The sequence below is a fragment of the Bufo bufo genome, chromosome 7, assembly GCF_905171765.1.
Source record: "Bufo bufo chromosome 7, aBufBuf1.1, whole genome shotgun sequence".
Taxonomy (NCBI): Eukaryota; Metazoa; Chordata; class Amphibia; order Anura; family Bufonidae; genus Bufo; species Bufo bufo.
In genome coordinates, this window is record NC_053395.1 from 18,226,825 (window position 1) to 18,250,191 (window position 23,367).

The 23,367-nt window shown below is 46.1% G+C and overlaps 1 protein-coding gene across 1 annotated transcript in view; it reads right to left on the reverse strand.

The window, feature by feature from the left end:
• Positions 1-1,141: 1,141 nt before the first annotated feature.
• The window catches only part of RHBDL1 (rhomboid like 1), a 46,466-nt gene continuing 24,240 nt past the window's right edge, over positions 1,142-23,367 (reverse strand). Inside the window, exons 4-8 of the mRNA XM_040439374.1 lie at positions 23,204-23,352; positions 16,317-16,429; positions 13,104-13,204; positions 5,992-6,052; positions 1,142-2,227 (exon numbers count right to left, since the gene is read on the reverse strand). Of these exons, the coding sequence (XP_040295308.1) occupies positions 1,956-2,227; positions 5,992-6,052; positions 13,104-13,204; positions 16,317-16,429; positions 23,204-23,352 (696 nt within the window). The 3' untranslated portion in view covers positions 1,142-1,955. The remainder of the gene's footprint in view (positions 2,228-5,991; positions 6,053-13,103; positions 13,205-16,316; positions 16,430-23,203; positions 23,353-23,367) is intronic.

Consider the following 23,367-nt stretch of genomic DNA (forward strand, 5'->3'; position numbering starts at 1 on the left):
TCCATGTCGCTGTTAGAAATTGCGCTCCTGGGCCCAACCATGGTAAGTGGTTCATAATTATAAAAAATTTAAGGCATTTCAAATAAATAAAAAATCCAAATAAATAGAACACTTCTCCTTTAAAGGCTACGGACGTCTTCTGGGCAAATTTTTAGGATTGCATTGTACTTATTTTGGGGGGAAAATAACTTTTTTCGGTAGGTCTATATTAAAAATATACACAGGGAGAAAAGAGCGGGTCGGCACTGCTACATATGGCATGGGGATGTGCCAGGTGCTAGGCGGCTCCAAACACAGTGAACGTGGTGCTCTGCCCCAAAAATAAGGGCTCAGAGGTCAGAGGCCAGACGAAGCGCAAAACGGCCGTCGCCGCTATTCTGTCTGTGCCAATGCATCCCTGCTCCTGTCTTCCGCATTTTATACCACGCGAATAAAGGATTTACTACAATAGTGGTGAGCGCCGTCCCTCTTTTGCTTTTTCTTCTCCATTCTCTCTATATTAAAAATGTTCAGCTGTTGTGAAATCGGTCTGTTTGCCAGCTGTCAGTTTCTATTTTCTTTGAATCCTGTCAGCTGATGGCTCATGTGTAGCTCTTATTTCTGAGCTTTCCTCGCAAACAATTTAAGCCATAGTCATATCAGTTTGACAAAAATTGAGCTTTAGTTTACGAAGTCAGGAGCTCAGAGATTAGAGCTACACATGAGCTGTCCGATAACGGGATAAAAAAAACAAAAAAAAAACTATTTGTAAACAGACTGATTTTTATCCCCCGTATCTCAGAATCAGCGGATCATTTTAGTAAAGACCAATTGAAAAAATAATAAGTAAACATATTGCAAACCTTAAAGAAAATGCCCCGAGGGTGTCTGTTCTGTTGAGGGGTTTGTGGGTAAGCTGGGTGACCTCAGATATTGTAGCCCCCACTTTTGTCGCCCCTTTTCCATGTTCCTGAACAGCATGCAGCGATACGAGAGGATTATTAAAAATCTTTTTAGGGGTAAATTCTCTTTTAAAAAATGCCCGTCCATTTATTAGAAGAATATGGCTGCTTCCAGAAACAGTGCCACCCCTGTCCATGGGTTGTCTGCGGTATTGCAGCTCAGCTCCGTTGAAATGAAGCTTGTGGACAGATGTGGCAGTGTTTTTGTAAGAAAGCAGCCATGCTTTTCTAATCCTCGACGGCCCCTTTATAGGGGCGGCAAACTCAAAGCGGGCGCATTTATCATCCCCTATTTGGGAGGATTTTGCCACTTTTCCAAACAGTGGGTGAGTGTGTGCGGTTCGGAGCCTGGCACATTTTGCTGGTATAGAGAATACCTGAAACGTACACTGCTCCCTTGCTGGCGTAGAGTTCAGTTCTTGCGCATAGATGCGCCGCAGTTATTACCGGTGGAGCATCCGACCCAAGCTGGGGACCGGTTAAGACCAGCGTATAAGGCGCCAGTCTTAATGCCCCCCTTTAATGTCTAGTAACCTAGATCTACCTGCACTACTGCCATCCGCCACTAGTGGGCAGTGCGATAGCATCAATAGTAACAGCGACCACCATCTTAGGTGAGTTGCCGTCAGTCTGTGCTACCTATGCGGCTATGATATCACAGTGTAGAAGTCACCCTGCAGTTCATAGGAGGAGATGAATATTTTGGGGGTCTCCCCGCCGGATGATAACCCACCTGCTGCAGCGAGAAAAAAAACAATTCGGATTATTAAAATAAATAAATAAATCACCTGACCACATAAACATAGCAAACATCATCACATCACTCTGCTGTAGGGGACAGAGGCAAGAAGGTCGCGCTTCTCACCCGTCCTCCTGCCCTCCTCTCGTCCATCTCCGTCTCGCCGGAGGAGGCTTTGGCCACTGGTCGACAAGCAGTTTTTTTGTTTTTTTTTCCCCCCCGAAATCAGCACCAGAATAAGTCCTTCGAGGGTGTGAGGCGTACAAGTTCGAAGGTCACGGAGGATGCGGGATCTGGACCCCGAGCAGGTCGTAAGCAAACACATTCCAGAAAATAGCAAAGGCCAAGAAGGTGGCGTAGCAAAGCAGGATCACCCACCAGCCGCACTGGTCCTGGAGGTTCTCCTCGTAACTGCGCAAGATGGTCAACCCCATGCTGACCCCGACCGCTGCGCCCGCCAGGTGCGCCATGAAACTGGGCTGGGGGCCGGCTGCTGGTAAAGGAGGGGAAAAACGAAGCCAAACCGCGCGGCCCACCTCCGAGCTCACTGTGGATACAGGAAACTGTGTCACACGTGGATTTAAAGGGGTTCTCCACCTTTAATGTATTTTTAGAAAAATCTGATTACGGTAATAATGACAGATTGAGATGGGGGATGTCATGATGGAATTACTGCCTGGACGCCATTCCACTTCTCTACTGGGAGCATAGGGAACTGAGAGAGACTGGTTGCTATGTATACACAGCCTGTAATCTAGGAGGTTGTTAGGCAGCATTTCCCTAGCAACCAGTCTAAAGGGGTTGTGTCACTTCAAAGTTAAAGGGGTTTTCCGAGATTTTGATACTGATGACCGATCCTCTGGATAGGTCATCAGTATCTGATCAGGGGGGGTCCGGCACCCAGGCACCCCGCCGATCAGATGTTTGAGAAGGCACTGGGTTCCTGTGAGCGCTGCGGTCTTCACCAAGCACATCTCCGTACATTGTGGTCGTGCTTGGTCAAGTGAATGGGGCTGAGCGCAATACCAAGTACATCCACTGTACAGCGCTGTGCTCACAGGAGCGCCGGTGCCTTCTCAAACAGCTGAGCGGTGGGGGTCCCGGGTGTTGGACCCCCACTGATCAGTATCAAAATCCCGGAAAACCCCTTTAACCACCTCAGCCCCCAGTGCTTAAACACCCTGAAAGACCAGGCCACTTTTTACACTTCTGACCTACACTACTTTCACCGTTTATTGCTCGGTCATGCAACTTACCACCCAAATGAATTTTACCTCCTTTTCTTCTCACTAATAGAGCTTTCATTTGGTGGTATTTCATTGTTGCTAACATTTTAACTTTTTTTGTTATTAATTGAAATTTAACGATTTTTTTGCCAAAAAATGACATTTTTCACTTTCAGTTGTAAAATTTTGCAAAAAAAAACGAGATCCATATATAAATTTTGCTCTAAATTTATTGTTCCACATGTCTTTGATAAAAAAAAATGTTTGGGTAAAAAAAAAAATGCTTTGGGTAAAAGTTATAGCGTTTACAAACTATGGTACAAAAATGTGAATTTCCGCTTTTTGAAGCAGCTCTGACTTTCTGAGCCCCTGTCATGTTTCCTGAGGTTCTACAATGGCCAGACAGTACAAACACTCACAAATGACCCCATTTCGGAAAAAACACACCCTAAGGTATTCGCTGATGGGCATAGTGAGTTCATAGAACTTTTTATTTTTTGTCACAAGTTAGCGGAAAATGATGATTTTTTTTTTGATTTTTTTTTTCTTACAAAGTCTCATATTCCACTAACTTGTGACAAAAAATAAAAACTTCTATGAACTCACTATGCCCATCACGAAATACCTTGGGGTCTCTTCTTTCCAAAATGGGGTCACTTGTGGGGTAGTTATACTGCCCTGGCATTCTAGGGGCCCAAATGTGTGGTAAGGAGTTTGAAATCAAATTCTGTAAAAAATGACCGGTGAAATCCGAAAGGTGCTCTTTGGAATATGGGCCCCTTTGCCCACCTAGGCTGCAAAAAAGTGTCACATATCTGGTATCTCTGTATTCAGGAGAAGTTGAGGAATGTGTTTTGGGGTGTCATTTTACATATACCCATGCTGGGTGAGAGAAATATCTTGGTCAAATGCCAACTTTGTATAAAAAAATGGGAAAAGTTGTCTTTTGCCAAGATATTTCTCTCACCCAGCATGGGTATATGTAAAAAGACACCCCAAAACACATTCCCCAACTTCTCCTGAATACGGAGATACCAGATGTGTGACACTTTTTTGAAGCCTAGGTGGGCAAAGGGGCCCATATTCCAAAGAGCACCTTTCGGATTTCACAGGTCATTTTTTACAGAATTTGATTTCAAACTCCTTACCACACATTTGGGCCCCTAGAATGCCAGGGCAGTATAACTACCCCACAAGTGACCCCATTTTGGAAAGAAGACACCCCAAGGTATTCCGTGAGGGGCATAGTGAGTTCATGGAAGTTTTTATTTTTTGGCACAAGTTAGCGGAAATTGATATTTTTAATTTTTTTCTCACAAAGTCTCCCGTTCCGCTAACTTGGGACAAAAATTTCAATCTTTCATGGACTCAATATGCCCCTCACGGAATACCTGGGGGTGTCTTCTTTCCGAAATGGGGTCACATGTGGGGTATTTATACTGCCCTGGCATTCTAGGGGCCCTAAAGCGTGAGAAGAAGTCTGGAATATAAATGTCTAAAAAACTTTACGCATTTGGATTCCGTGAGGGGTATGGTGAGTTCATGTGAGATTTTATTTTTTGACACAAGTTAGTGGAATATGAGACTTTGTAAGAAAAAAAAAATAATAATTCCGCTAACTTGGGCCAAAAAAATGTCTGAATGGAGCCTTACAGAGGGGGGGGGATCAATGACAGGGGGGGTGATCAATGACAGGGGGGTTGATCAATGACAGGGGTGTAATCAATGACAGGGGGGGTGATCAATGACAGGGGGGTGATCAATGACAGGGGGGGTGATCAATGACAGGGGGTTGATCAATGACAGGGGTGTAATCAATGACAGGGGGGGTGATCAATGACAGGGGGGGTGATCAATGACAGGGGGGGTGATCAATGACAGGGGGGGTGATCAATGACAGGGGGGGTGATTAATGACAGGGGGGGTAATCAATGACAGGGGGGTGATCAGGGAGTCTATATGGGGTGATAACCACAGTTATTGATCATGTCCCTGTAAGGCTTCATTCAGACGTCCGGATGCGTTTTGCGGATCCGATCCATCTATCAGTGGATCCGTAAAAATCATGCGGACATCTGAATGGAGCTTTACAGGGGGGTGATCAATGACAGGGGGGTGATCAATGACAGGGGTGTAATCAATGACAGGGGGGTGATCAGGGAGTCTATATGGGGTGATCACCCCCCTGTCATTGATCATGTCCCTGTAAGGGGTGATCAGGGGCTAATAAGGGGTTAATAAGTGAGGGGGGGGGGGGTGTAGTGTAGTGGTGTTTGGTGCTACATATTACTGAGCTGCCTGTGTCCTCTGGTGGTCGATCCAAACAAAGGGGACCACCAGAGGACCAGGTAGCAGGTATATTAGACGCTGTTATCAAAACAGCGTCTAATATACCTGTTAGGGGTTAAAAAAAATCACATCTCCAGCCTGCCAGCGAACGATCGCCGCTGGCAGGCTTGAGATCCACTCGCTTACCTTCCGTTCCTGTGAGCGCGCGCGCCTGTGTGCGCGCGTTCACAGGAAATCTTGCGTCTCGCGATATGACGCATATATGCGTGACTGTGCGCAGCGCTGCCACCTCCGGAACGCGATCCTGCGTTAGGCGGTCCGGAGGTGGTTAAAACAAGACACTTATTAATGTATTGTGATTCTCCATATTGCCTCCTTTGCTGGCTGCATTAATTTTTCCATCACATTATACACGGCTCGTTTCCATGGTAACAGACCACCCTGCAATCCAGCAGTGGTGCTCGTGCTTACACACTATAGGAAAAAATGGTGGCCGGGACAGTGGGAGCGCACATAGGCTGGTGCTTTCTTTCTATAGTGTGCAAACACGACCACCGCTGATGGATTGCAGGGTGGTCGTAACCATGGAAACGAGCAGTACCTTCAGTAAATGCCATTTGCTGAAGCGACACAACCCCTTTAAGGCAAATGAAAGGCACAGAGGGGGGTAGTCACCAAACCAGACGTTTCTCTGTCACTTACTGCTATTTTTTTTTTTTAAAGTATCGATGGAGTATCCCTTTATATGGCATAATGCACAGTGCTGTTGGTGTTTACTGGAATGTTTAATACTCACTGCAAACCAAGGCAAGAACCATTCGGAGGACCTTGTACGGGCAGCGCATCCCGGCCCAGTTCTGCCAGGAGAAAAAAGAGATGTTATTGGCTGAGAATACAGTGCCGCCATCATAGACTCAATGTGACTGTTGGGCCGCGGTGCCATGCCAATCGCCAAGCGATCATGTTCACTAATATTATGCATATGTGGCATGGCTGAACGTTCCCGTGTGGCCCTCGTCTGGTACGTCGGCTGTTCATATGACTAATATGTGAGAGCCAAAAAATGTTCGACCCTAAAGTCTTCCCAGGAAATAAATCTTAAAGGGGTTGTCCCATGAAATAATATTCTACCTATCTCAAACCAGTATCTGGATCTGAATGCTTTTGTAATTGCATGTCATAAAAAATTTAGCATGGCCACTGTTATTCGGTAAAATGTACAGCGCCACCTGCTGTTAGTTCTTTTCTTTACTTCTCTGCCCACATTGCTGAGGTGGTCGCACACGCTCAGTTCCATGGTTCAACTGCCACCAGATGTATCTACTGTTAGAAGCTGAGACAGTTACAGGAGGGAGCTGCAGCAGAAATGACACGCCCCTGAGCTGTGATAGTGAGAGACCTGCAGCAGAAAGGACTCGCCCCCTGAGCTGTGATAGTGAGAGAGCTGCAGCAAAAATGACTCGCCCCCTGAGCTGTGATAGTGAGAGAGCTGCAGCAGAAATGACTCGCCCCCTGAGCTGTTATAGTGAGAGAGCTGCAGCAGAAATGACTCTCCCCCTGAGCTGTGATAGTGAGAGAGCTGCAGCAGAAATGACTCGCCCCCTGAGCTGTTATAGTGAGAGAGCTGCAGCAGAAATGACTCGCCCCCCTGAGCTGTTATAGTGAGAGAGCTGCAGCAGAAAGGACTCGCCCCCCTGAGCTGTTATAGTGAGAGAGCTGCAGCAGAAATGACTCGCCCCCTGAGCTGTTATAGTGAGAGAGCTGCAGCAGAAATGACTCGCCCCCCTGAGCTGTGATAGTGAGAGAGCTGCAGCAGAAAGGACTCGCCCCCCTGAGCTGTTATAGTGAGAGAGCTGCAGCAGAAATGACTCGCCGCCTGAGCTGTGATAGTGAGAGAGATGCAGCAGAAAGGACTCGCCCCCTGAGCTGTGATAGTGAGAGAGCTGCAGCAGAAAGGACTCGCCCCCCTGAGCTGTTATAGTGAGAGAGCTGCAGCAGAAATGACTCGCCCCCTGAGCTGTGATAGTGAGAGAGCTGCAACTGAAATTACTCGCCCCCCTGAGCTGTTATAGTGAGAGAGCTGCAGCAGAAATGACTCGCCCCTGAGCTGTAAACGGGAGAGAGATGCAAAAAAAAAGGATACACCCCTGAGCTGTGATAGGGAGAGAGCTGCATCAGAAATGACTCGCCCCTGAGCTGTTATAGTGAGAGAGCTGCAGCGGAAATGACTCGCCCCTGAGCTGTGATAGTGAGAGAGCTGCAGCAGAAATGACACGCCCCTGAGCTGTGATAGTGAGAGAGCTGCAGCAAAAATGACTCGCCCCCTGAGCTGTGATAGTGAGAGAGCTGCAGCAGAAATGACTCGCCCCCCTGAGCTGTGATAGTGAGAGAGCTGCAGCAGAAATGACTCGCCCCCCTGAGCTGTTATAGTGAGAGAGCTGCAGCAGAAATGACTCTCCTCCTGAGCTGTTATAGTGAGAGAGCTGCAGCAGAAATGACTCGCCCCCCTGAGCTGTGATAGTGAGAGAGCTGCAGCAGAAATGACTCGCCCCCTGAGCTGTTATAGTGAGAGAGCTGCAGCAGAAATGACTCGCCCCCCTGAGCTGTGATAGTGAGAGAGCTGCAGCAGAAATGACTCGCCCCCTGAGCTGTTATAGTGAGAGAGCTGCAGCAGAAATGACTCGCCCCTGAGCTGTGATAGTGAGAGAGCTGCAGCAGAAATGACTCGCCCCTGAGCTGTGATAGTGAGAGAGCTGCAGCAGAAATGACTCGCCCCTGAGCTGTTATAGTGAGAGAGCTGCAGCAGAAATGACTCGCCCCCCTGAGCTGTGATAGTGAGAGAGCTGCAACAGAAATTACTCGCCCCCCTGAGCTGTGATAGTGAGAGAGCTGCAGCAGAATGACTCGACCCCTGAGCTGTGATAGTGAGAGAGCTGCAGCGGAAATGACTCTCCTCCTGAGCTGTTATAGTGAGAGAGCTGCAGCAGAAATGACTCTCCCCCTGAGCTGTGATAGTGAGAGAGCTGCAGCGGAAATGACTCGCTCCCTGAGCTGTGATAGTGAGAGAGCTGCAGCAGAAATGACTCTCCTCCTGAGCTGTTATAGTGAGAGAGCTGCAGCAGAAATGACTCGCCCCCTGAGCTGTGATAGTGAGAGAGCTGCAGCAGAAATGACTCGCCCCCCTGAGCTGTTATAGTGAGAGAGCTGCAGCAGAAATGACTCGCCCCCCTGAGCTGTGATAGTGAGAGAGCTGCAGCAGAATGACTCGCCCCTGAGCTGTTATAGTGAGAGAGCTGCAGCAGAAATGACTCGCCCCTGAGCTGTGATAGTGAGAGAGCTGCAGCAGAAATGACTCACCCCCTGAGCTGTTATAGTGAGAGAGCTGCAGCAGAAATGACTCGCCCCCTGAGCTGTAATAGTGAGAGAGCTGCAGCAGAAATGACTCGCCCCCTGATCTGTTATAGTGAGAGAGCTGCAGCAGAAAGGACTCACCCCCCTGAGCTGTGATAGTGAGAGAGCTGCAGCAGAAATGACTCGCCCCTGAGCTGTTATAGTGAGAGAGCTGCAGAAGAAATGACTCGCCCCTGAGCTGTTATAGTGAGAGAGCTGCAGCAGAAATGACTCGCCCCCTGAGCTGTGATAGTGAGAGAGCTGCAGCAGAAATGACTCGCCCCTGAGCTGTGATAGTGAGAGAGATGCAGCAGAAAGGACTCGCCCCCTGAGCTGTGATAGTGAGAGAGCTGCAGCAGAAATGACTCGACCCCTGAGCTGTGATAGTGAGAGAGCTGCAGCAGAAATGACTTGCCCCCCTGAGCTGTGATAGTGAGAGAGCTGCAGCAGAAAGGACTCGCCCCCTGAGCTGTTATAGTGAGAGAGCTGCTTCAGAAATGACTCGCCCCCTGAGCTGTTATAGTGAGAGAGCTGCAGCAGAAATGACTCGCCCCTGAGCTGTGAGTGAGAGAGCTGCAGCAGAAATGACTCGCCCCCTGAGCTGTTATAGTGAGAGAGCTGCAGCAGAAAGGACTCGCCCCCTGAGCTGTTATAGTGAGAGAGCTGCAGCAGAAATGACTCGCCCCCTGAGCTGTTATAGTGAGAGAGCTGCAGCAGAAATGACTCGCCCCTGAGCTGTGATAGTGAGAGAGCTGCAGCAGAAATGACTCGCCCCCTGAGCTGTTATAGTGAGAGAGCTGCAGCAGAAATGACTCGCCCCCTGAGCTGTTATAGTGAGAGAGCTGCAGCAGAAATGACTCGCCCCCCTGAGCTGTGATAGTGAGAGAGCTGCAGCAGAAAGGACTCGCCCCCTGAGCTGTTATAGTGAGAGAGCTGCAGCAGAAATGACTCGCCCCCTGAGCTGTGATAGTGAGAGAGCTGCAGCAGAAATGACTCGCCCCCCTGAGCTGTGATAGTGAGAGAGCTGCAGCAGAAATGACACTCTCCTGAGCTGTGATAGGGAGAGAACTGCAGCAGAAAGGACACGTCCTCTGGGCTGTCAGCTTGAAATAAATCTAGCAGATCAACTAAATCAATGAATGGGGAGATCTCTGGAGCCATGTGAAGTACAGGGCAGGTTCTGGCTTCATTAGAAAGAGACTCATGTAGTGTATGACGTCTGATATATATATATATTTTACATTCCTGATGGAATAACCTAGTTAATGAAACACAAAGATTTACTAATCAAAATGCCCCAGAATCCTGACGTACGTGTGCCACAGTTATAGTTTTAGACATTGTTTGCCCCTTCAATAAGGGGCGTGGCTTAAGAAGGGAAAGAAGCCAACCAATTGCTGGTATAAAAGTAGAGATAAGTGTCCGCCAGGCCTCATGCACAAGGCCGTATTTTCAGGCCATGTCCGATCCGCATTTTTTGGTGGATTGCATCGGGACCCATTCATTCATATGGGGCCACACAAAAAATGCAGACAAGCACAAGTATGTCACCTGTGTGCTGTCCGCATCCGTGTGCTATAGAACTACAAGTAACAGCACACTGCTCTATCAAATGCACAATGATATAAGTAAACAATGAATGCAAAATACACTGCTTGGTCGCTGTACTCACTGTTAGAAAAAATAGAAGCTCTTTGCTCATATTATTGATCAAAAATATGTCTACATCTACTGTCGACAAGGTGGCTTCCATCAGACGGGGCCCACTCTAACACAGGCCTCTCCTGGGCAAAGTAGGACCCAGCTATAGTTACATGCCTCTCCTGGGCTTTCAGCCAAGGTAGCGTGCACCTGCGTTCTCATATCTATACATTATGGAGGTGCTGGTTTGTTTATTTTTTCTCTTCCTTTGCTAATACCGCTAGGGGTGGCGCCCCCTGTTGGTGATTTTGAACCGTGCACGACCGCCCATTTACCGGGTGCTTTTAGGCCCCTTTCACACGGGCGAGTATTCCGCGCGGGTGCGATGCGGGAGGTGAACGCATTGCACCCGCACTGAATCCTGACCCATTCATTTCTATGGGGCTGTGCACATGAGCGGTGATTTTCATGCATCACTTATGCGTTGCGTGAAAATCGCAGCATGCTCTATATTGTTTTCCACGCAACGCAGGCCCCATAGAAGTGAATGGGGCTGCGTGAAAATCGCAAGCATCCACAAGCAAGTGCGGATGCGGTGCGATTTTCACGCACGGTTGCTAGGAGACCCGATCATTATTATTTTCCCTTATAACATGGTTATAAGGGAAAATAATAGCATTCTGAATACAGACTGCATAGTACAATAGGGCTGGAGGGGTTAAAAAAAAAATAATAATAATTAAACTCACCTTAGTCCACTTGATCGCGGAGCCGGCATCTCTTCTGTCTCCTTCTTTGCTGATTGCAGGAAAAGGACCTGTGGTGACGTCACTCCGGTCATCACATGATCCATCACATGATCTTTTACCATGGTGATGGGTCATGTGATGGACCATGTGATGACCGGAGTGACGTCACCACAGGTCATTTTCCTGCAATCAGCAAAGAAGGAGACAGAAGAGATGCCGGCTCCGCGATCAAGTGGATTAAGGTGAGTTTAATTATTATTATTTTTTTTTAACCCCTCCAGCCCTATTGTACTATGCATTCTGTATTCAGAATGCTATTATTTTCCCTTATAACCATGTTATAAGGGAAAAGAATACAATCTACACAACCCCGATCCCAAGCCCGAACTTCTGTGAAGAAGAATGTTTTGCACTCGTGCGGAAAAATCGCTCATGTTCTCGCAACGCACCCGCACCTTTTCCCGCAACGCCCGTGTAAACTCAGCCTGCTATTTTCACACTAGCGTTCGATGTTTCATCAGACGGATCCGCTCCGATAATGCAGACGTTCGCATCCGTTCAGAACGGATCCGTCTGCATTATAACTTAGAAAATTTTCTAAGTGTGAAAGTAGCCTGAGCGGATCCGTTCAGACTTTACATTGAAAGTCAATGGGGGCGGATCCGTTTGAAGATTGAGCCATATGGTGTCATCTTCAAACGGATCCGTCCCCATTGACTTACATTATAAGTCTGGACGGATCCGCTCGCCTCCGCACGGCCAGGCGGACACCCGAACGCTGCAAGCAGCGTTCAGGTGTCCGCTCACTGAGCGGAGCGGAGGCTGAACGCCGGCAGACGGATGCATTCTCAGTGGATCCGCCTCCACTGAGAATGCATTGGGGCCGGACGGCTGCGTTCAGGGCCGCTCGTGAGCCCCTTCAAACGGAGCTCACAAGCGGACACCTGAACGCAGGTGTGAAAGTAGCCTTATGGTAGGCCCCGTCTGTTGGAAGCCACCTTGTTGATCAATAATATGAGCAAAGAGCTTCTATTTTTTTCTAACAGTGAGTACAGCGACCAAGCAGTGTATTTTACATTCATTGTTTGCTTATATCTTTGTGCATTTGATAGAGCAGTGTGCTGTTACTTGTAGTTCTATTGTATTGCGTTTCAGCCAAGGTAGCGGGCACCTTAGGGTGGCCAGACGTCCGTTTTTAGGCCGGACAGTCCGATTTACTGGCTCCTGCGCAGGGCCTGGACGGACACAGGGATGTCCACCCTTTCAGTAGCTCACTCTCAGACAGCAGCACCGCGCTGTCTAAGCCTGAGCTGCAGCAACTGACTGAGGCTTCTCTCACCCCCAGTCAGTCACTAGAGCCGCAGACATGGCTGCCCCAGCTCACCTTCCATTCTCTTCCCTCTCTTACCCCTGCCCGCATATGGTTCCCCTTTAAGTTAATTGAAGAGCCACTGACAGAAGGAGTGGTCCCTTCCATTTCTGGATTAGAACCACAGTTTACATCTCATCACACAGCGCTATAACATGTCAGAAGATAATTCTAAACTGCACTTGCATTTTTTTGTTCCATTTAGGTCAGTGTGTTGTTGCTATGGTGACAGTGACTAGGCCACAGTCACCGGCTATCCTTACGTGTCCTGCTATTAGGCCGTCTTATTACTGACAGCGCAGTGGCAGCTCTCGAGAAGACGGACAGCCTTCCGGTAATGAGCTAGCCTCGGTTAGCCTCGTCCCGTATGCCTGAAGTCCGGAGCCCTGTCATATAATAATCCTGAGGCGGTGGAAGCCTCGGCGGTGCTCTGCACTGTGTCAGTTCCGTTCATAACCCCACGTCTCCCCCTGGCAAGCTGTCACCTAACCTCATGTCACGCCGGGGACACGAGCAGCCAGAAAGAGCCTTTTTAATTCCGCTATCATAAATGTACTCATTATTTGACAAGAACACGGCCATGTTTATGGGGGCCGCCCATTAGGCAGAGTGCAGCGCAGGCCCCCGATTCAGTCTGATTATTGGGGATTTCTTAGGATTGGAGACTGGCGGCCATTTTGTTTGACCGTCTTAAAAACTCACTGCCGGTATAAATCCAGAATCTGCTTGGAGACAATTCTGGGACTGATTATAACTTACCATAACAACATTAGCGAGGTGGGCAGAACACAGCGCATACACACCACCCGAACCGCCAACTAAGGGCGCCCTCATGTCTGTGACTGATACAGCAAGGGATCCTGGGAGAAAAGGCAAGGTAATGTTACAGGGCATATATATAGTAAATTCTGTGTTATGTTTTTCTTGTATTTTACTCTTTCATTTCTAATTACTCTTATTGTTGCTCCTGTTGTTAAGTGATTGCTGCTGTTATGGCAAAATTTCCCCACGAGAGTGACAATAAAGGGATTTTCTTCTTCTTCTTCAGCGCAGGGGGCAGTATTATAGTACAGTGACATTTCCTCAAAAGACCTATGTATGTTCTGTGACTGATTCTATGGAACCTGTCTATAAAGAGTCACAGCAGTATTATATAGTATTATATTCTTGTACATAGGAGCAGTATTATAGTAGTGATATTCTTGTACATAGGAGCAGTATTATAGTAGTTATATTCTTGTACATAGGAGCAGTATTATAGTAGTTATATTCTTGTACATAGGAGCAGTATTATAGTAGATATATTCTTGTACATAGGAGGCAGTATTATAGTAGTTATATTCTTGTACATAGGAGGCAGTATTATAGTAGTTATATTCTTGTACATAGGAGCAGTATTATAGTAGTTATATTCTTGTACATAGGAGGCAGTATTATAGTAGTTATATTCTTGTACATAGGAGCAGTATTATAGTAGTTATATTCTTGTACATAGGAGGCAGTATTATAGTAGTTATATTCTTGTACATAGGAGCAGTATTATAGTAGTTATATTCTTGTACATAGGAGCAGTATTATAGTAGTTATATTCTTGTACACAGGAGGCAGTATTATAGTAGTTATATTCTTGTACATAGGAGCAGTATTATAGTAGTTATATTCTTGTACATAGGAGCAGTATTATAGTAGTTATATTCTTGTACATAGGAGCAGTATTATAGTAGTTATATTCCTGTACATAGGAGGCAGTATTATAGTAGTTATATTCTTGTACATAGGAGCAGTATTATAGTAGTGATATTCTTGTACATAGGAGCAGTATTATAGTAGTTATATTCTTGTACATAGGAGGCAGTATTATAGTAGTTATATTCTTGTACATAGGAGGCAGTATTATAGTAATTATATTCTTGTACATAGGAGCAGTATTATAGTAGTTATATTCTTGTACATAGGAAGCAGTATTATAGTAGTTATGTTCTTGTACATAGGAGCAGTATTATAGTAGTTATATACTTGTACATAGGAGGCAGTATTATAGTAGTTATATTCTTGTACATAGGAGCAGTATTATAGTAGTTATATTCTTGTACATAGGAGCAGTATTATAGTAGTTATATTCCTGTACATAGGAGGCAGTATTATAGTAGTTATATTCTTGTACATAGGAGCAGTATTATAGCAGTTATATTCTTGTACATAGGAGGCAGTATTATAGTAGTTATATTCTTGTACATAGGAGCAGTATTATAGTAGTTATATTCTTGTACATAGGAGCAGTATTATAGTAATTATATTCCTGTACATAGGAGCAGTATTATAGTAGTTATATTCTTGTACATAGGAGCAGTATTATAGTAGTTATATTCTTGTACATAGGAGGCAGTATTATAGTAGTTATATTCTTGTACATAGGAGCAGTATTATAGTAGTTATATTCTTATAAATAGGAGTAGTATTATAGTAGTTATATTCTTGTACATAGGAGGCAGTATTATAGTAGTTATATTCTTGTACATAGGAGCAGTATTATAGTAGTTATATTCTTGTACATAGGAGGCAGTATTATAGTAGTTATATTCTTGTACATAGGAGGCAGTATTATACTAGTTATATTCTTGTACATAGGAGGCAGTATTATAGTAGTTATATTCTTGTACATAGGAGCAGTATTATAGTAGTTATATTCTTGTACATAGGAGCAGTATTATAGTAGTTATATTCTTGTACATAGGAGGCAGTATTATAGTAGTTATATTCTTGTACATAGGAGGCAGTATTATAGTAGTTATATTCTTGTACATAGGAGCAGTATTATAGTAGTTATATTCTTGTACATAGGAGCAGTATTATAGTAGTTATATCCTTGTACATAGGGGCAGTATTATAGTAGTTATATTCTTATACATAGGAGCAGTATTGTAGTAGTTATATTCTTGTACATAGGAGCAGTATTATATTATTTTTATTCTCATACATAGGAGGCGATATTATAGTAGTTATATTCTTGTCCACGGAGCAGTATTATAGTAGTTATAGTCTTGTACATAGGAGGCAGTATTATTGTAGTTATATTTTTGCACATAGGAGCAGTATTATAGTAGTTATATTCTTGCACATAGGAGGCAGTATTATAGTAGTTATATTCTTGTACATAGGAGGCAGTATTATAGTAGTTATATTCTTGTACATAGGAGCAGTATTATAGTAGTTATAGTCTTGTACATAGGAGGCAGTATTATAGTAGTTATATTCTTGTACATAGGAGCAGTATTATAGTAGTTATATTCTTGTACATAGGAGGCAGTATTATAGTAGTTATATTCTTGTACATAGGAGCAGTATTATAGTAGTTATATTCTTGTACATAGGAGCAGTATTATAGTAGTTATATTCTTGTACATAGAAGCAGTATTATAGTAGTTATATTCTTGTACATAGGAGGCAGTATTATAGTAGTTATATACTTGTACATAGGAGCAGTATTATAGTAGTTATATTCCTGTACATAGGAGCAGTATTATAGTAGTTATATTCCTGTACATAGGAGCAGTATTATAGTAGTTATATCCTTGTACATATGAGCAGTATTATATTATTTATATTCTTATACATAGGAGGCAATATTATAGTAGTTATATTCCTGTACATAGAAGCAGTATTATAGTATTTATATTCCTGTACATAGGAGGCAGTATTACATAGGTTAGTACTGGTGCAGTTAACCTATTCGTCCTAGTTTGTTAGAACAACAGTAGAATTTCTTGCAATGTGACAACAATTCTTTGGGTCAGAAATGTGCTCAGAACAGTTGTCACTCTCCTTTCCTCAGCCGGGGTGACAGTGTCCTTCTCCTGGGTGACTATTAAGATGAAATCTGAGCCTCGTCCAATGTATTATGTTATTAACGATAGTGACTGGAATCATCCTGAATACCTTGTATGTCATGTAGTTGGTAAATCACAAACCTACCTGCCAGCACCCCGGCCAGATACAGGAAGCTTATCCTCAGCACCCCGTGCACCATCTCTAAGGGGACGCCAATCATTAGCTGCAGGAGGGTGTTAAAACCGAGCTGCTCCAAACTGTAAGAACAAACAGGGCAAATGTCAGCTAAGGATCAGAGATCACCTATAGAGAGAGGATCAGGGAGAGACCAGGACGGTACATGATGAACACCCCTGACAGCGTATGACCAGCAGGGGTCTCTGTTACAGTCAATGAAGAGTATTAGTCCACGACTTACAATTGTTTGCAAAAGAATCAACAGATCGGTGCATGCAAAATAAGCATATTCATGGGAAAAAAAATGTGGACATTTAAACATGAATAATTTGATCTATTTTTAGTCCATGAAATCCATATTTCAGCATTTCAGCGGCCTGATCCAGCTTACAGGGAAATATCACGCTGTGAGCAATCACATTACTGCCGCCATATCCGGCCGTAGACGGGAGGTTTTCTTACAATGTAATATCCTGTTGCCACAGCAATACCGCAACCGTACCGCTACTCTGACCCAGAAAATGTGGCAAGAGTGGTGGTCACGTCAGAGGACAGTGAAGAAAAGATGGTCAGAAGGTAGCATATCACCGCAAAGCATCATGGTCTGGATTTTTTAGCACTAGAGGCGGAGCTAATCATGGTAGAAATTAAAATATGAATTCCCACTCACAATAATCCCTCCCCAAACTAGAATCAGCTGCCGTGATTGGACAAAATTCCCAGCAATGCGTCAAGAAAAGTGGAGCAGTTACCCATAGTAACCAATCAGGTTGCTGCTTTCAAAGACCTCATTTGCACTCATTTTGATAAATCTCTTCTTGCAGCAGTGGCCCGGGCCCGACTCACCTACCTCAGAGCTCCAGCTCCCAGCAGTGCTCACCTACCTCAGAGCTCCAGCTCCCAGCAGTGCTCACCTACCTCAGAGATCCAGCTCCCAGCAGTGCTCACCTACCTCAGAGCTCCAGCTCCCAGCAGTGCTCACCTACCTCAGAGCTCCAGCTCCCAGTAGTGCAGACCTATCTTTCACTCTCCGTACCCTCCCGACGGGCCCAGCCGCCGAAGCAGCTCTGTCCCTCCAGCCAGCTTCCCCCAATCTGTCCTCAGGGCACGCTCCCTTTAGCTCTTAAAGGGCCAGTGTGCATGCCCTAATCGGTGGAGTAACTAGAAATTAATGGACCCCGAAGCAAATTTTTGAGCATGGCATCCCCAGCAACTTCTTTGCAACCCCATCCTCACGTGCAACCCCCACTCCTGCAGCTAGTCAAGATCGCTCTCTCAGGCCAGGCCCAGCAGCCGCTCCATCCATTTCGGACACTTATATACTGTCATGTCACTGTATATAATGTCATTGTATAATACTGCTAATGGGGCCCTGACAATAAAATATTTTAGTCATCCTCCTGGGTGGGTCCCTTGTGAGATTGGGACCCACAGCAGCTGTTTCCACTACAGCTTCGCCCCTGGCCCTAATCTTCACCAGCCTATAGCTGGCCATCTTGGGGTACTTAAGGCATCTGCCCCAGAGGGAAGGTGCCTGAGCAATAGGTTTCCTAGCTTGCTAGTTTCTGCAAAGGTGTGCTGTAACTGTTTGTCTGCGTTGTACCAACTTCTGCCCGTTTCCTAAATTCTGACCCATCGCTGCCTGACCTAACTTGTGTCTGACCTCTGTATTGACCTTTCACCGTCTGCCCTGACCTCATATTGTTTATCATATTACTTGTACTCGCCCTGCTCTGCCCTCTACAGGTTTGCCTGAGCCGTCTGACCCCTGTGCATCAGTCATCCAGAGACTACTCCAGGAGGTAGTGGCCTGATGGTTCCCCTGCAGTGAACTCCAGATCCCTGTACAGGGGTCTGCCAGGATAACGCCCTTAGAAGTAACCCAAAGTCAAATATGTTGGTTAACAAAGTGCGTGTCCATCCACTGCCGTAACATCTCTTAACCCTTACTAAAACTGCATACATTGCGAGGCACGCTAGACGCCAAATCATGGCCGCCATACGCCAAACCTTTACAGCAAAAAATGGCGCAGATCTTTAATACATTTAGTGTTATTACCCTGCCGCTTTATCTCAACACTTGTTTCCTGTTACCTAAAATATAGAATATTCTAGAATGTTCTGTGACATCGCGGTCCATCGTCGTGATAAAGGCGCCACTTATTTGTACATAAAATACTCCAAGCCGTGAGTCAGCGATTTTACCCTCGGTCACGGAAACATCCATTAAGCCTCTATGTATACTTGCTTGATCCTCTGTGAGCCGCGGGCGGTTTTGCTGTATGAGACCACTTAGGGTCCAGGAGTTTGGTGACGGCGCGCGCCATTAAAATGTCTCTCAGCGTCGCCAGTGAGCGTCAGCGTAAAGCCTATTTCCTGGCCCCGAGCCCAGAACAATTGTCACCGCTGTTCCCTCAGAAACGTCTATTCCCTTTGGCATGTGGTCGTATTTCTAAAATAAGCCGGCTTTATTTGCATTAAATACAAGATGTGACAAATCGCTTTCGACGCCAATAGCGGCTTCGGAGGCGGCAAAGGAATAACCAGCAAACTACATGCAATTTAAAGAGGTGCTCCACCCACGACTAATACTGGCTGAGTAATCTGCAGGTATAAAATCTGGCAGCATTGCTATGCATCTTCTGTCCTGCTTCCGCCGTTTACCAGTTCACTTTGTAGAAATAAGATTGTTATGATCTGGAAACCATCAGCAAGCTGCCATTGACGGATCTTTATTATTATTATTATTATTATGTGGCTCGGCTCTGTTATTACCTGCCATGAACTGGCTGTGGATCTGATTGTCTTATTAAAGGAGTTTTCTGGAATTTTGATACTGATGACCTATTCTCAGTATCTGCTTGGTGGGGACCCCCCGCCGATCACCAGCGCTCCTGTGAGCACCGCGGCCTTCTCCGCGCTCACCAAGCACATTGCCGTACGGTGCTCGGTATCACTCAGTCCCATAGAAGTGAATGGAGCTGAGCGCGATACCAAGCACAGCCACTATACAATGTACGGCGCCGTGAGCAGGGTGACGGCGGTGCCTTCTCAAATAGCTGATCAGCGGTGGTCCTGGGTGTCGGACCCCCACCGATCAGATACTGATGACCTATCCTAGGGTCAAAAATCCCGGAAAACACCTTTAGTATCTCAGTGCTTCCTGCAGCCCAGCTCATGGACGTCTACACCGCAAACTCGGGCAGCGAGGATGCATTTGTTAAAGGGGTGGTTCGGAATAAATAAAATATGGCTGCTCTCTTCCAAAAACAGAGACATACCAAAGCACAGGTTGCTTGTGGCAGTGCAGCTCTGCCCCGTCCAAGGGCACAGTTTATGGACAGGTGTAGCGCTGTCTGTGGAAGAAAGCTGCCATGTTTTTCTAGTCATGGACAACCCCTTCAGTACGACTAGTTTTGGATGTTTATGCGCTATTAAGCATCAGGCACTATTCATGCTTGAAGCCGGCTTGTCCTGTGCAATCACAGAGAAAAAGCGTAAAAAAAGAGAACTTCATAAAGAAGCTGCACGTTACATTATTATTGCACGTTACAAAGCATATTTGGTGCAGGGAGTCTGACGACTTATGTACAGATTTTAATGAGGATTTCCCACAGATTTCAGTGAAGCGTGAAATGCGCAGCATAAATTGACCTGCTGAAATCCGTCCCAAATATACCTCATGTGAATTGTCTGCAGTGTGTGGGATCTTCCTCGTACAATACCAAGTGGAACTTAAAGGGGATGTCTAATTAGAACAAATCACAGGGCAAGTGATAGGTCTCTGATATGCAGGAGTCCAACTGCTCGGGTCCTCGTTTTAATGGAGCGGTGGACATGTATGAGACTGGAGACTGGTGTGGACCCCAGCGGCCTGACCCCTGCCAATCAGATGCTTATCCCCAATCCCAAGTTGTTGTAATGAGACAACCCCTTTAAGGGCAGATTTCTATGCTGCCGTGATTTATACATTATTAACTCCCATAAAAATTATTCTGCCCTCTTTAAGCCAGCTCCTGGATCTGAATACTTTTGTACTTGCATGCTCCACCTCGCTGTGGTGGATGCACGTGCGCAGCTCCATCCTGCAACTGCCTCCTAGGGAGAGGGATGCAGCAGAAAGGACATGCCCCCATAAGCTGCAGCAGAAAGGACGTGCCCCCATAAGCTGCATCAGAAAGGACGTGCCCCCATAAGCTGCAGCAGAAAGGGCGTGCCCCCATAAGCTGCAGCAGAAAGGACGTGCCCCCATAAGATGCAGCAGAAAGGAAGTGCCCCCATGAGCTGCAGCAGAAAGGACGTGCCACCATAAGCTGCAGCAGAAAGGATGTGCCCCCATTGGCTGCAGCAGAAAGGACATGCCCCCATAAGCTGCAGCAGAAAAAACATGCCCCCATGAGCTGCAGCAGAAAGGACATGCCCCCATAAGCTGCAGCAGAAAAGACATGCCCCCACGAGCTGCCATCTTGATATAAATCTAGCAGAGCATTGGATGAGGAGATCTCTGGATCCATGTGAGGTACAGGGCCGGTTCTAGCCTTGTTAGAAAGACATTGTCATGTACTACATGATGTTTGATTATCGTTTAATCATGGATAACCCCATTAAAGAGAAATTCCACCTTTACTAGAAAATTGTATCCTGGTAACAAGCAGGAGGAGGAGATAGCTTTACAGGGCGCCCTCTAGTGGTGAACGCAGCAGGTGCCCTGTCCAGGCTGGAGATCTATGGATTCAACTGGAACCCAATGCAGAAGCCTAAATATGTGCGTGTATAAATGTGTGATAATGGATAACCGGGTCAGTACCAGCGCTGACGGTGATACTGCTAGAACAGCCCCCCAGAGATGAGGAGGAACCACTGCGAAGCCTGTAATTAGGATGTCACCGCTATGCTCTTGTGTTACCATGACAACCAGCACTGCGGCCTTGGGATCAATGCACAGAATAGGCCTGGAGTGGTTCAATAAAGCAGAAGAGAATGATGGGAGCGAACGGGAAGCACAAAGCCACGGCCTGACGGGCAATGTATGACACGCTGCACCGCCGCTCCTCTGATACAGCCTCCATTACTGCAACCTCAAGGTCGGACCCAGCTTTTCCAGGCTCCTGAACGGCCAATCAAATAGGGCCCTGCTCCCCAACCACCTGCCGCTTTTCTTCTGGCTGAGGCTAGGTGACCAGGAGAAGTATTGTCATAGAAACCATCAGCAAGCAGGCTAGATCCTATGGATGCTTATCACGTCTCCGTCCTTCTAAGTGCTCCTCTCTTATTCACGTCCATTACAGATACAATAGCATGAAGAACTTAAGGGGGACCCTACTCTGTGTCAGGCAGCTAAAAACAGGGTGGTAGGTGATACCATGACATGTGCCCCTTGGCAGAGCAGATTTCCCGTGTCACGTTCTTCATAGAATAGAAAAATCCATCAAAACAGTCTGAATGAACGCTCTCGAGTACCTGGTTACCATGGAAACTCAGAAATCACATGAAAAAATATCTCCTGTATCTGCGAGCAGATTTATTTAACACTATATCTCCGCCTAATGAAACCTCCATACTTCACCGCAAAAGAGGAACATGCACAGATACTCTTCAGTCCAGCATGTTTTCATGTATGTGGGGGATTCAGTCAGCACAACCCTGTATGCAGGTGCACATCGCTATGGCGAAATACATATACAAAGAAAAGAACACAAATGCAATAGCACTCTGCAACCAGCACTCTGACCAGTCAAACTGTCCTGGAGGCTGGTTTTAAAGTCAGTATAAAACTGAGTCTACTTCTACAGGGCCTACCAGTAGCCATTTGGCTCCAGGAGAAGTATATGGTGGGCTCAGCATGCATGTTGGTACTTGCATCCCTGGATCTGATGAAAGCTGTAATGGCACCGTACGGGGTTAAAAGCAGAGTGTGCTTGGCGTGTATGCTGTACCTGCGCTCCCTGGACTTTGTGTGGCTGTCATGGCCCATAAACAGGTAGGAACTAGTGTTAGGGACCACTCATAGAGGCGACCTTGACGTGGTGAGTGGCTTATTACGCTTTGGCCAAAATGTACACCAATGCCTCATTCAACATCCAGCATGGAGGCAGGGCGGAGTGCTGGATGCAGAGTGCTATTGCATTTGTGTTCTTTTCTTTGTATATGTTTTCATGTATGTGACCTGCCTGACTGTTTCCTATTATCATTAGTTGATGATCATTTGTGGAAACCATCAGCAAGCAGAGAAGCTGCCACTGACAAACTGTCTTTATCAATATTTGTAACTTTGGCCATAGTGTGGGGAAAAAAAATCAGCTCTCCGCTGTGATAACTGCGCCATCGGGGGTTTGGAGGTGGGCCAGCGAGTGTTAACCGTCTGAGCCGCAGGTTATAAAGGGTTTATTGTGCCAATGAGACCCTCAGTCCATCCAAAACAATATACCCCTGGGGAAGTAAAGCACCAGAGATGTATAAGAATAAAATGGGATCCGTCAACAGCAGCTTGTTGATTGTTTCCAATTGCAGAATGTATCTTACAAAGATGGCGGATGTTACATCTACTTTCCCTTTAAACAATCTTCCAGGCTAGAAGTTATACAGGTTCCATCACCATAAAAGTTGTCATTTTTCCAGCGCCCCCTACCCTACCTTGTGATGGCTAACCCCCGGCACTCCAGCTGTAGTGAAACTACAACTCCCAGCATGCTTCATTCATTTCTATGGAGTTCTGAGAACAGCCAAGTAAGTGTACATCTTGGGAGTTGTAGTTTTACCACAGCTGGAGTGCCGGAGGTCCGCCATCACAGGCCTAGGGCATTGCCCCACATCACAAGCCACATACCATTGGTACAGCTGAGGTCGACACTTACCCAACATGCATGAACATATAGGTTAGGAAGCGCCAAGCTTTTGCCCGATGTCCCGGGTGGTACACAAGGGGGCTCTTCATGTACTCGGGGTGGTAGGTCTGTAATACCCACTTGTTCAGTTTGACTCCATAACACAGGAATGCGATGATCTAGAGTGGATGAGA